This window comes from Erythrolamprus reginae, chromosome 9 (genome assembly GCF_031021105.1).
Source record: "Erythrolamprus reginae isolate rEryReg1 chromosome 9, rEryReg1.hap1, whole genome shotgun sequence".
Lineage (NCBI taxonomy): Eukaryota > Metazoa > Chordata > Lepidosauria > Squamata > Dipsadidae > Erythrolamprus > Erythrolamprus reginae.
Window position 1 is genome coordinate 47,989,063 of NC_091958.1, and position 14,003 is coordinate 48,003,065.

Genomic DNA, 14,003 nt, shown 5'->3' on the forward strand with positions numbered 1-14,003 from the left:
GGAGATATAGGAGAGCAATAGGACAGGGGACGGAAGGCACTCTAGTGCACTTGTACTCGCTTAATATTAAGTTTAAATCTGTTGTGTGCTCTTGTGTTGTTGTGGTTGAAGCTGAAGTAGTCGGCGACAGGCAGGACGTTGCAGCATATGATCTTGTGGGCAATACTTAGATCTTGTTTAAGGCGTCTTATTTCTAAACTTTCTAGGCCCAGGATTGAAAGTCTAGTCTCATAGGGTGATCTTGGTCCAATCACCAGATGTTGGCGAGTTCTAGTCCCACTTAGGCATGAAAGCTAGCTGGGTAACTTTGGGCCAGTCCTTCTCTTACAGTCCCACCCACCTCGCATGTTATGTGGGTTGTTATAGGGAAAATAGGAGGCGGAAGGAGTATTAAGTATGTTCACTGCCTTGAGTTATTTATAAAAAATAATAAAAGTGCATAGGGGTTTTTTGTGTGCTCCATTGTGTTGCTCACAGTCACTCATGCCCTCATCACCTCGAGGCTCGACTACTGTAACGCTCTCTACATGGGGCTACCTTTGAAAAATGTTCGGAAACTTCAGATCGTGCAGAATGCAGCTGCGAGATCAATCATGGGCTTTCCCAAATATGCCCATGTTACACCAACACTCCGCAGTCTGCATTGGTTGCCGATCAATTTCCGATCACAATTCAAAGTGTTGGCTATGACCTATAAAGCCCTTCATGGCACCGGACCAGATTATCTCAGGGACCGCCTTCTGCCGCACGAATCCCAGCGACCAGTTAGGTCCCACAGAGTGGATCTTCTCCGGGTCCTGTCAACTAAACAATGTCGGTTGGCGGGACCCAGGGGAAGAGCCTTCTCTGTGGCGGCCCCGGCCCTCTGGAACCAACTCCCCCCAGAGATTAGAATTGCCCCTACCCTCCTTGCCTTTCGCAAGCTACTTAAAACCCACCTCTTTCCCCCTAGGCCTCTACAATTCTATGCATGGTATGTATGTATATATGTTTGGTTTTTATATCGTTTTTAGTATTAGATTACTATTGTACACTGTTTTATTGTTACTGTTTTATTGAGTCTCCGGAGAGGGGCGGCATATAAATCCAATAAATAAATAAAATAAATAAATAAATTTCACCCAATAAAGGGAGGGGGGATGATCAAATAAAACAGCCCTGTAGATGTCATTATAAATATGGGTTATAGGCAGGGGTGGGCTACTGCCCGGACGGGGGGGCGGGGGACGGACGCAGTGAGGTAGTGAAAATGGAGCTCCATCCCATAGCACCCAATTTGCACTGAAAGAGGTTGAAAGAAAATGCCGGGCGTCCTGCATAAGCCACGCCCACAGTGTGGTAGTAAAACTTTTGCTAGCCCTTCACTGTTTACAGGGATAGATTTGCAATAGATGCAAAAACTCCAGCATTGCAACCTGACATCATGCATGACATCATGAAGCTTCACATCATCCCAGAGACCAGTTTGTTGCAACATCAACACAATCTCTTTGGTTACAACATCCATGTCCTAAACGCAACCCATTGGATTATAGTTCACCACATTCTGCAAATTGACAAAATGGGCTGCTTGTATGAACTCAGCCTACCTGCACAGTGCAGTCTCCTTCTGCATTTGATGGGTATTTCCCCATAAACTCTGTCACTATTATCTGTTCCTGCACATCCAGCTATTGATCTATCCCGCCCATCGATTCTCTTCAGGAACAGCTGGAAGTGAGCCACCTTCAACTGGCAACCCCGCTGAATGCTCTTCAATTTCTTTCCTTAGCAGTGAGTTCAACAGTAAACTACAATTAAGCAATGACTCGATTATTAGGCGGAGGGAAGCAACTGCACCCTATTCAGTATAAATGTGAACAGTGCAAACCCAGCTAGGGTGTGAGAAAAACTGCAGACCAGCAAAACTGTGGGTCCTCCTTTTGCTTTTTTAACTTTTTCATTATGTCAAGTTTATTTTTAACTCTAATTTATTTAATTATATTTACATAATAATAATAATAATAATAATAATAATAATAATAATAATAATAATAACAGAGTTAGAAGGGACGTTGGGGGTCTTCTAGTCCAGTGTTCCCCAACCTTGTCAACTTGAAGATATCTGGACTTCAACTCCCAGAATTCCCCAGCCAGCATTTGCTGGCTGGGGAATTCTGGGAGTTGAAGTCCAAATATCTTCAAGTTGACAAGGTTGGGGAACACTGTTCTAGTCCAACCCCTTGTTTAGGCAGGAAACCCTACACTGCTTCAGACAGATGGTTATCCAACATCTTTTTTAAAAACTTCCAGTGTTGGAGCATTTAATTATTCCAACTATCAGGAAATTTCTCCTTAGTTCTAAGTTGCTTCTCTCCTTGTTTAGTTTCCACCCATTGCTTCTTGTCCTATCTTCAGGTGCTTTGGAGAATAGCTTGACTCCCTCTTTTTTGTGGCATTCCCTCAGATATTGGAACACCATCATGTCTCCCTTGGTCTTTCCTTAGACATATCCAGTTCCTGCAACCGTTCTTCATGTTTAGCCTCCAGTCCCCTAATAATCTTTGTTGCTCTTTAACTCATAAATTTACCTCATAAATAAAAAAAGAGAATAAAAAGCATAGACAAATGTGTGCTTTTTGACTCTTATAAATCAATAAATTGCAAAAGCCCAATGCTTTGTAGAAACCTAATAAACAAACAAACAAATAAATAAATAAATACATAAATGGTAAAAGCCCAAGGCTTTGTAGAAACATAATAAACAAATAAATATATATATATAAATTGCAAAAGGCCAAACTCCTGTGTAATCCCCCCCCCCATTGAAACCTCCGTAGCAAACAAGATGAAAGCGCCTTTCGCCTAGCGCGGCCCGGAAAAAGTAACTTTCCGATTCGGCGCGGCCTCACTTCCGTCCTGCCGCTCTGCCCCTCTTACGAAGGAAAAAAAAACAAAAAAAAAAAACCATCGAGCGCGGCGCGCGCATGCGCCCGGGCTCTTCCTTGAGTCAGCGCTGGGCCGAGCCTTCCACGGCTGCTGCTCCGCGTGTTAACGACGGACGGCTCGGCAATGCTGCGGCGACGGGGGGCGTCGTCGCCGGCGTGGGTTTGCTGGTGGTGGTCGCTGTGCGGAGCCCTCTGGGCCGGGGCCGGGGGCTCCGAGGACATCGTGGTGGGCTGCGGGGGTTTCGTCCGGTCCGACGTCGAGATCAACTACTCGCTGATCGAGGTGAGCGCCCGCCCTGCTAGGTAGGACGGTGGGGTGGTGGGAAGGTCTTGGACGGAGGGAGCGAGGAAAGATGAAGGGCATCTTTTAAAAAACGGTAAAAAATAATATTAAAAGTTAAATTAGAAGTGGCTTTTTATTTATTTTATTTTAATTTGTTTATATACAAAGATATAACAATTTTATACATAATACTAGTAAAAGAGAAACATTAGGACAGGGGACGGAAGGCACCCTGGTGCACTTATACACGCCCCTTACTGACCTTTTAGGAATCGGGAGAGGTCAACAGGAGATAGTCTAAGGCAGTGTTTCCCAACCTTGGCAACTTGAAGACATTTGGACTTCATCTCCCAGAATTCCCCAGCCAGCGAATGCTGCCTAGGGAATTCTGGGAGTTGAAGTCCAGATATCTCCAAGTTGTCAAGGTTGGGAAACACTAGTCTAAGGGGAAAGTTTTGGGGGTTAGGTGATGATACTACAGAGTCTGGTAGTGAGTTCCATGCATCAACTACTTGGTTACTAAAGTCGTATTTCCTACAATCAAGTTTACATTAAGTTTGTCTCTGTTGTGTGCTCATGTGTTGTTGTGGTTGAAGCTGAAGTAGTCATTGACAGGAAGGACGTTGTAGCAGAGGATTTTATGGACTGTACTTAGGTCGTGTTTAAGGCAACGTAGTTCTAAGCTTTCTAAAGCTAGGATTGTAAGTCTGGTTGCGTAGGGTATTCTGTTGCACGTGGAGGAGTGGAGGGCTCTTCTGGTAAAATATCTCTGGACATTTTCTAGAGTGTTTATATCCGAAATGCGGGGAGGGTTCCAGACAGATGAGCTGTATTCAAGGATTGGTCTGGCGAAAGTTTTGCAAACCCTGCTCAGTTCAATTAACTCAGGAAGCTCAAACTGCCCAAGGAGCGGCTGATCCAGTTCTACAGAGGAATCACTGAGTCTGTCATCTGCACCTCTATAACTGTCTGGTTGGGTTCTGCAACTTAACAAGACTGACACCGACTTCAGAGGAGAATCAGAACTGCAGAAAAAGCAATTGTTGACAACCTGCCTTCCATTGAGGACCTGTATACTGCACGAGTCAAAAAGAGGGTGGTGAAAATATTTGCTGACCCCTCGCATCCTGGACATAAACTATTTCAACCCCTATCCTCAAAATGTCTTTTTTTTTTGTTCTGATTTCAAAAATATATATAGTTTTTCTGTAGCAGGTATAGTTTCCATGGAGCAGCAACATTATTATAAGGTATAGGAAAGACTATTAAGGTCTTGCCTTAGCCATGAAAACCAGCTGGGTGACTTTGAATCCTCTTTCTCTCAGCCCAAACCACCTCACAGGGTTGTTGTTTGGGGGGAAATAGGAGGAGAAAAGTATGTTGGATATGTTCACTGTCTTGAGTTATTTGTAAACATAGTAAAGGGAAGGTACAAATAAACGAATATTATACATTTTGCATATGCCTGTCGAGACTATGGAGAGGGGCGGCATACAAATCTTATAAATAATAATAATAATAATAATAATAATAATAATAATAATAATAATAATAATTGCCTTAAGCTAGGCAATAATAATAACAACAACAATAATAATTGGACTACAAACAGGCACAACTATGTGGCACACATGCTTCATCGGAATCTGTGCCACAGTTACCACCTACCAGTGGTAAAGAACTGGTGGGATCATAAACCTGAGAAAGTAGTTGAAAACAAACATGCCAAAATACTTTGGGATTTTTGAATTCAAACTGACACGGTTTTAGAACACAATACACCAGACCTCACGATTGTGGAGAAGAAAAAAGTGTGGATCATTGATGTCCCCATACCAGGTGACAGTCGAATTGATGAAAAACAACAAGAAAAACCTATCCGATATCAGGATCTTAAAATCGAACTACAGCGAATCCGGCATAAACCAGTACAGGTGGTTCCAGTGGCAATCGGCATTTTGGGTGCTGTGCCAAAAGACCTCAGCCGGCATTTGAAAACAATGAACATTGACAAAATCACGATGTGTCAGTTCACCGTACATTTGGATCTGCGCGCATCATAGGAAAATACATCGCGCAGTTCTAGATGCTTGGGAAGTGTTTGACTTGTGATGTTATGATACAAAATCCAGCAAAAAATAGTAATATACAGCAAATGAGATTTATATGCTGGATTTCGTATCATAACATCACAAGTTGAACACTTCCCAAGCGTCTAGGACTGTGTGATGTTTTTTCACACATTTGATGCGCGCAGATCCAAGTCCAAATCTTGTGATGTATATTACTGGGGGTTTTTTGTGAATAATAATAATAATAATAATAATTAAATAATAATAAACATAATTAAACAAAAATCATGATCTGTCAGTTGCAAAAGGCCACTGGGCTTTTATTTTAATTATTATTATTATTATTATTATTATTATTATTATTATTATTATTATTATTATTATTATTCACAAAACCCCCCAGTAATATACATCACAAGATTTGGACTTGGATCTGCGCGCATCAAATGTATGAAAAAACATCACACAGTCCTAGACGTTTGGGAAGTGTTCAACTTGTGATGTTATGATACGAAATCCAGCATATAAATCTCATTTGCTGTACAGTATATTACTATTTTTTGTGAATAAAGTAATAATAATAATAATAATAATAATAATAATAATAATAATAATAATAATATGTCTTTGACCTCAAATCATCCATAGTTTTTAACCTCTGGTCAATTTCTGGTTGCATGGATTGAACTGTAATTGACTACCTTCACATGTAGTCCTTCACTTCTCACTAAGCGAGACAGTTGTTAAATGAGTTTCCCCCTCATCTTATATGACCTTTCTTTCTTTCACAAATTGCAAAGGGATAAACCCTGGTGTGTTTTTTCACCCAGTGGCTGGTTTGCACAAGAGTTCAAATGCAACAGGGCTTACACAACCCAAGATTTATTCCATTTACAGCAAAAGAAGTTTGGAAGGAGTTGGGCGGCCTATAATTTAAATTAAGTTAAATAAAATTAAATTAAACCACTAGCTTCTTTTTAGATGAGGGTCTCCAATTAATTGAAGATTACTTTTTTTGGAATGGGTTTCAAATTGTAGAAGATTACTATAATCTGGCAAGGTACCGTCTATTGGCCTGGCCAAGAGTTGTGTTCTATGGCAGCAGGACTTAAGCATCATAAATCCACAGCTTTTCCGGAATAATTAATATGTTTTTCTTCTTCCTTCCAATGTTTTCTTCTGCAGATTAAACTGTACACCAAGCATGGCACTCTGAAGTATCAAACCGACTGCGCTCCAAATAATGGTTACTTTATGATTCCTCTGTATGATAAGGTGAGAGGCGATGTAATCATTTAAATTAGGTGGCATCACATTTCAGGTGTGTCTTTAAAAGAAAACCTTACTGCAACTGGTTTCTTCCAAGTTAATATTTGCCACTCTGCTGGCTTTGGATTTATTTTATTTATTTATTTACTTATTGGATTTGTATGCCGCCCCTCTCCGAAGACTCGGGGCGGCTAACAGCAATAATAAGACAGCATATAATAATAATCCAATACTAAAAACAATTAAAAACCCATTATAATAAAAACTAAACAGACATACAGACATACCATGCATAAAATTGTAACGGCCTAGGGGGAAAGGGTATCTCAGTTCCCCCATGCCTGGCGGCAGAGGTGGGTTTTAAGTAGCTTACGAAAGGCAAGGAGGGTGGGGGCAATTCTAATCTCCGGGGGGAGTTGGTTCCAGAGGGCCGGGGCCGCCACAGAGAAGGCTCTTCCCCTGGGTCCCGCCAAGCGGCATTGTTTAGTTGATGGGACCTGGAGAAGACCCACTCTGTGGGATCTAACTGGTCGCTGGGATTCATGTGGCAGAAGGCGGTCCCGGAGATAATCTGGTCCGGTGCTATGAAGGGCTTTATAGGTCATAACCAACACTTTGAATTGTGACCGGAAACTGATCGGCAACCAATGCAGACTGCGGAGTGTTGGTGTAACATGGGCATATTTGGAAAAGCCCATGATTGCTCTCGCAGCTGCATTCTGCACAATCTGAAGTTTCCGAACACTTTTCAAAGGTAGCCCCATGTAGAGAGCGTTACAGTAGTCGAGCCTCGAGGTGATGAGGGCATGAGTGACTGTGAGCAGTGACTCCCGGTCCAAATAGGGTCGCAACTGGTGCACCAGGCGAACCTGGGCGAACGCCCCCCTCGCCACAGCTGAAAGATGTTTCTCTAATGTGAGCTGTGGATCGAGGAGGACGCCCAAGTTGCGAACCCTCTGAGGGGGTCAATGATTTTCCCCCCAGTGTAATGGACGGATAGATGGAATTGTCCTTGGGAGGCAAGACCCACAGCCACTCTGTCTTATCAGGGTTGAGTTTGAGTTTGTTGACACCCATCCAGGCCCCAACAGCCTCCAGGCACCGGCACATCACTTCCACTGCTTCGTTGACTGGACATGGGGTGGAGATGTATAACTGGGTATCATTGGCATATTGATGGATGATGGATGAGTTCCTGGGGGCGGTGAAAATCCACTGTGACATTCATGAAAGCTAGATTTCTTTTCTTTCTTTTTTTTTAAAGACAAATAATAAGATTTCAAAATGGGTTGAAATTTAGAGTTCGTGATTGTAATAGGTCAGTGACTGAGTAGGGACTCCGCTGGTAATTTTATTTGTCCCTGTCCAAAATCTTAACCACAATGTTGCCTCTCGGTATTTATGATAAAGGATTGAATCTCAGAAGTGTATAACTACATTTTTTCCACGTTTTTCTTCTTTTAGGGGGATTTTGTCCTTAAAATTGAGCCTCCCCTAGGGTGGAGCTTTGGTAAGTTTGCTATTTTTATAGAAAACGCTCCAGTTGTTTTGAAACTTATTCACAGTTGTGTATTTGTTTATAAACATAGTTGTTCATTATAGTTGTTGTTTGGTAAGTTTGCTATGTTTATAGAAAACGCTCCAGTTGTTTTGAAACTTATTCACAGTTGTGTATTTGTTTATAAACATAGTTGTTCATTATAGTTGTTGTTTATTGACTTTCTGATCTGCCCAATATCTGAAGTCTAAAGCATTTGGGATCGTTTATTTAGTTTTTCAAGGGCTGTGATCATAGTTCACTCTAAGCTGAGCAGTGAGCAATCGCTCACTTAAAAATCATCATCAACTCAGAGTTTTCCAAACCTGCCCAGAAGCCGAGAGGGAAGGAGAGAGAGGGAAGGAGAGAGAGAGGAAGAGAGGAAGAGAGAGAAACAGATAGAAAAAAGAGAGGAAGGAAAAGAGAAAGAAAAAGAATGGGAGTAAGGAAGAGAGAAAGAAAATCAAAATCTAGTTTGAAACTAGCTCAACTATTTAAGTGGCATTTTGATATTGATAGAGTTGCCCTATTATGAGCTCACTGTTATAGACACACAGTACAGTATTTTATTTTGAAATTCTCTGAGGCAAAACAGGGTGGGTTTTTTATTTGTTTGTTTGTTTGTTTATTCCTTCCTTCCTTCCTTCCTTCCTTCCTTCCTTCCTTCCTTCCTTCCTTCCTTCCTTCCTTCCTTCCTTTATTATTTCTGTGCCACCCAGTCCTGAAGGGACTGCCGCTCAGACACTATACTTTTCCGCCCACCCCCCCAAAAAATTAGAGGGAACACTGGCTGTGATTGTGTATTCACACTTCATTGAAAGAGACAAAGTGGTGCTGCTGATTTTTTTTTACTTAATTTCATATTACCATTTCTGAATCACTGTGTAACTCAGGGTTGAACTCTGAATTCTTGGTGTTTCGCTTGTAGATGTTTCATTTATAGACAAATAGATATTTATAGATGTTTCATTTATAGACCTTTTTAATACTTTATTTTTTTAATATAAAATGTTATTTTATTATAAACATACATAAACAAAACATTTAAAAACATTGAATAATGTGTGGCAGTCCAGTTTCTTATTTTCTATAGTGCTATTTCTATATTACCATTGTTTAATATTTCTAATACTATATACATTTTATTTTACATAGGTCTTACATCAGTATCCCTTTTTATTCCTCTTTTCAACTGATCCTCTTTTCCTTTCTTTCCCTATTATTTAAGTTAGTTGATTATTTAATTGGTTGTCTGTATTTTGTTTATTGTTTTTCCTGACTTTCCAACCAAGCGTAAGATTTATTCCCACCTTGATTATATTCCGATTCATCTTCATCTTTTATTTCCATTGTTAACTAATCCATTTTTGCACAGATCATATTTTTTTCTAATGATTCATTTTCAGTTGGTATGCTTTCACTTTTCCATTGTTCTGCACACAATGACATTGTTTTTTGCACAGCAATAGAAAAGCATTTATAGACCTTTGCTTGCAGATGGTTCATGGGTATAAACTGGGAGCAAACCCCATCCTCCCTTCCACTGATGATGTTACCTAGTTGGGTAATGAGACTTCTACCAGCAAACAGCCAAGCTTAGAGAGCACCAAGGACCTCACAGCCCTCTTCCTTCTACCTACAAATCCCATTCCCTTCTAGCACTGATGAGTTGGATAATAAAACATCTGAACTCTTGTTGTGATTCAGCCTGAGGCTCCTCAGGGACCGGCTGGAGCTCTGCCGGATCCATGCCCAGAGGAGGACAGTGACCAGGAGGGGGAGGACCAGGCAGATGGGGGAGAGGAACGTCAGGAAGAGGAGGAGGGAGAGCAGCCTGAGACCCCCAGGGGGGGCCTCTCCCCAGCTAGTAGCCTGGATTCATTGGATGAAGACGCACAGGCTATAATAGACATGAGGCAGAGACGTGCGGCTCAAAGAAGGGGCCAATTAGCAAGGTATTTCCATCCCTGAATTGGCAACAGCTGGGTTTGGGTGTGGTTCTCCTCAGCAGGGTTGAAAAGGCAGGCCCGCCCTTACAGTCTTGTGGAGAGTTATCAACTGGGAGTCCTGTGACCTTGCTTCGATTCTTGGCATCTCTGATCTTGGCTTGTGGCCTAGAAGGCTGAAAGACTTGGGGGAGGCGTGGGTTTTATTATCTCCAGTGTTGTTTTTGCCAGCAAGAATCCTGTTTTATTGCCTGGCCTTCGTGAAACCTCTGTGAAGCTTCATCGTGTTCCTGTCTGTAAGAACAGTTTTTGTTACCTGTGTTTGCTTTCCAGTATATAAACTGCCTTTGCTTTTGACCAGTGTGTCTGGCTACTCTTTTTGGTTGGTGTTGGCGTCTGGGGGGACCCAGACAGAACAACTCTTAAATTGGATCATTTGAAAACAACAACAAATAGTCTTTAGCAGGAAATAATCACACATTTGAGGGTTTTGATCTTCCTTTCCAGAGCCAACGAGTGTGGACATCCATGTTGATGGCGTCAACGACATTTGCACTAAAGGCGGCGATATCAATTTTGTTTTCACCGGCTTCTCAGTAAATGGGAAGGTAACGCTTGTTCTTTTTCAATGTTTAGCAATAGCGCTTAGACTTATATGCCACTTTACAGTGCATTTATAGCCCTCTCTATGCGGTTTATATAGTCAGCGTCTTATCCCCTACAATCTGGATCCTCATTTAACCCACCTCAGGGAGATTGTGATCCCCTTATATAGAGCGCTGGTGAGACCACATTTGGAATACTGTGTTCAGTTCTGGAGACCTCACCTACAAAAAGATATTGACAAAATTGAACGGGTCCAAAGACGGGCTACAAGAATGGTGGAAGGTCTTAAGCATAAAACGTATCAGGAAAGACTTCATGAACTCCATCTGTAGAGTTTGGAGGACAGAAGGAAAAGGGGGGGACATGATCGAAACATTTAAATATGTTAAAGGGTTAAATAAGATTCAGGAGGGAAGTGTTTTTAATAGGAAAGTGAACACAAGAACAAGGGGACACAATCTGAAGTTAGTTGGGGGAAAGATCAAAAGCAACGTGAGAAAATATTATTTCACTGAAAGAGTAGTAGATCCTTGGAACAAACTTCCAGCAGACGTGGTTGGTAAATCCACAGTAACTGAATTTAAACATGCCTGGGATAAACATAGATCCATTGTAAGATAAAATACAGGAAGTAGTATAAGGGCAGACTAGATGGACCATGAGGTCTTTTTCTGCCGTCAGTCTTCTATGTTTCTATGTTTCTCAGAAGGATGGAAGGTTGAGTCAACCTTGAGCCAGTGGAGAGATTTGAACTGCTGAACTACAGCAGTTAGCTGAAGTAGCCTGAAGTGCTGCACTCTAACCACTGTGCCACCCCGGCTCTAAAAACCGGCCTCAGCTTAGTATCTTCTTGGAGGCCGGGAACTGTGGCTTTGTGTTTTCCTTAAGATTTCTAATTCTTTTCTTTAGGGGAAATATAATATTCTGCCTTTTTAAATATTTCTCAAATTACACTGCTCAAAAAAATAAAGGGAACACTCAAAGAACACATCCTAGATCTGGATGGATGAAATACTCTCATTGAATTCTTTGTTCTCTACAAAGTTGAATGCGCACAACAGCATGTGAAATTGATTGTCAATCAGTGTTGCTTCCTAAGTGGACAGTTGGATGTCACAGAAGTTTGATTTACTTGGAGTTATATTGTGTTGTTTAAGTGTTCCCTTTATTATTATTTTTTGAGCAGTATATTTCTCAAAGTATTTCATTCTTGTAGGAGAGAGTGGGGTGCCAACTTACTACGCTGTGCAGACCTGCTTGAATCTGTAACTTGTGCTTGAAGGTTATCATTAAGGCTCCTATGGGGTTTTTTTGGGGGGTTTTTTTTTTAAAGAGTTCAACAGTTTCCAAATTTTAATAGACACAAGTGAGTCCATTTTAGTTTAAGACTACACTGATTCTTTCTATTGCATATCCCTTCTCAAGAATGTGCATAATTGGAGTCAACAGTTTTCCATCGTTAAAATTAAACAAGAGTACATGATAAATCTTGTTGCAGAAAAGCAGCAGCAACATTTATCTAAGGGAGGAGGAGATGGGGAAATTATAAAGAATAGCTAACATTTTATAGGTAATATATACATTCCAAGGTGTAGTATTTCTTTCTACCCCAAATTCTTCGAGATACTACTGGTCAAGTTGCTTCTCTTGTGTTAAGTAGCCTTATGACATTTGGTCAAGACCAGCCTCTGGAAGACTTCCTAAGCAATCCAGGTGCCAGCTCTCTTTCACAGAGAGCCAGTCTTTCGCAAGGCCAGTCTAGAAACATATCCTGCCGCCTTGTGCAATGAAACCTCACGATTCTCCAAGGGAATCTCATATGTAGAAGGCTCCTATGTTTTTGTAGTGTCCTCCGCTTGGGTGATAACGCATTTCGTTTTTAAATTTAAGCCTGGTTGAACGTCGTGCCTTTCTCTTGAAAGCTGAACGTGGTTCTGTTCATCTCTTGAAGGTTCTGAGCAAAGGCCAGTCTCTGGGTCCTGCCGGCGTTCTTGTTGTTCTCCGAAGCCCCAGCACAGGAGTGATTTTACAGAGCACAACCACTCAGCTCGGAGGAAAGTGAGTGTGAACTTTATTGAGATCTCAGAAGAATTTGCAGTCAACCCGATGCCTCAAACGTTGAACAGTATCCTATTTATTTATTTATTTATTTACTTACTTACTTACGTACTTACTTAATTACTTACTTATTTACGTATTTATTTATTTACTTACTTACTTGCTTATTTATTTACTTATTTACTTACTTATTTATTTACTTATTTATTTACTTATTTATTTATTTACTTATTTATTTACTTACTTACTTATTTATTTACTTATTTATTTATTTATTTACTTACTTACTTGCTTATTTATTTACTTATTTACTTACTTATTTATTTACTTATTTATTTACTTACTTACTTACTTATTTATTTACTTATTTATTTACTTACTTACTTGCTTATTTATTTACTTACTTACTTACTTACTTACTTACTTACTTACTTACTTACTTACTTACTTACTTACTTACTTACTTGGAGCACCTCCCTTATGATACCAGGTTGCAACGCCTTGGTCTCTTCAGCCCTGAAAGACGGCGTTGAAGGGGTGACTTGATCGAAGTGTATAAAATCATGCATGGGATAGAAAAGGTGGATAGGGAAAAATCCTTTTCTCTATCACACAATGCTAGGACGAGAGGGCTCTCTCTAAAGCTCATAGGTAAAAAAGTGAGGACAAATAAAGGGAAATATTTCTTCACCCAGGGGGTCCTTGGTTTTTGGAATTCACTTCCAGAAGAGGTTGGGACAGCCTGGATAGGTTCAAGGCAGGATTAGACAGATTCATGGATGCCAAGTGTATGGGTGGTTATTGAAACGGATGTCCATGTGCCGCCTCTATGTTAGTTGAGGCAGGCAGGATTCCCTTGAGTACCATTTGTTGGGGGTCAAGGGAAAGGGAGGGTCTTGCCTTATCTTTCTGCTTAAGATCCCCATGATCAATTGGTGGGCCACTGTGTGACACAGAATGCTGGACTCGATGGGTTTTGGCCTGATTCAGCATGGCTCTTCTTATGTTCTATCTATCCATCCATCCATCCATCCATCCATCCATCCATCTGTCTATTTAGTCCAATACACAATAATACACAATGAAGGTTATAGAGGATATAGTACAGAAGAAATATGAGATATAGGAGAGACTATAGGACAGGGGATGGAAGGCACTCTAGTGCGCTTATGCATGCCCCTTACTGACCTCTTAGGAATCTGGAGAGGTCAACCGTGGATAGTCTAAGGGTAACATGTTGGGGGTTAGGGGATTATACTATAGAGTCTGGTAATAAGTTCTACGCTTCGTCAACCGGATGACTAA

The 14,003-nt window shown here is 40.9% G+C and overlaps 1 protein-coding gene across 1 annotated transcript in view; it reads left to right on the forward strand.

The window, feature by feature from the left end:
• Window positions 1–2,979: 2,979 nt before the first annotated feature.
• LOC139172230 (BOS complex subunit NOMO3-like) overlaps window positions 2,980–14,003 on the forward strand; it is a 62,444-nt gene continuing 51,420 nt past the window's right edge. Inside the window, 5 exon segments of the mRNA XM_070761134.1 lie at window positions 2,980–3,210; window positions 6,468–6,557; window positions 8,016–8,061; window positions 10,542–10,642; window positions 12,592–12,698. Coding sequence (XP_070617235.1) covers window positions 3,052–3,210; window positions 6,468–6,557; window positions 8,016–8,061; window positions 10,542–10,642; window positions 12,592–12,698 — 503 coding nt within the window. The 5' untranslated portion in view covers window positions 2,980–3,051.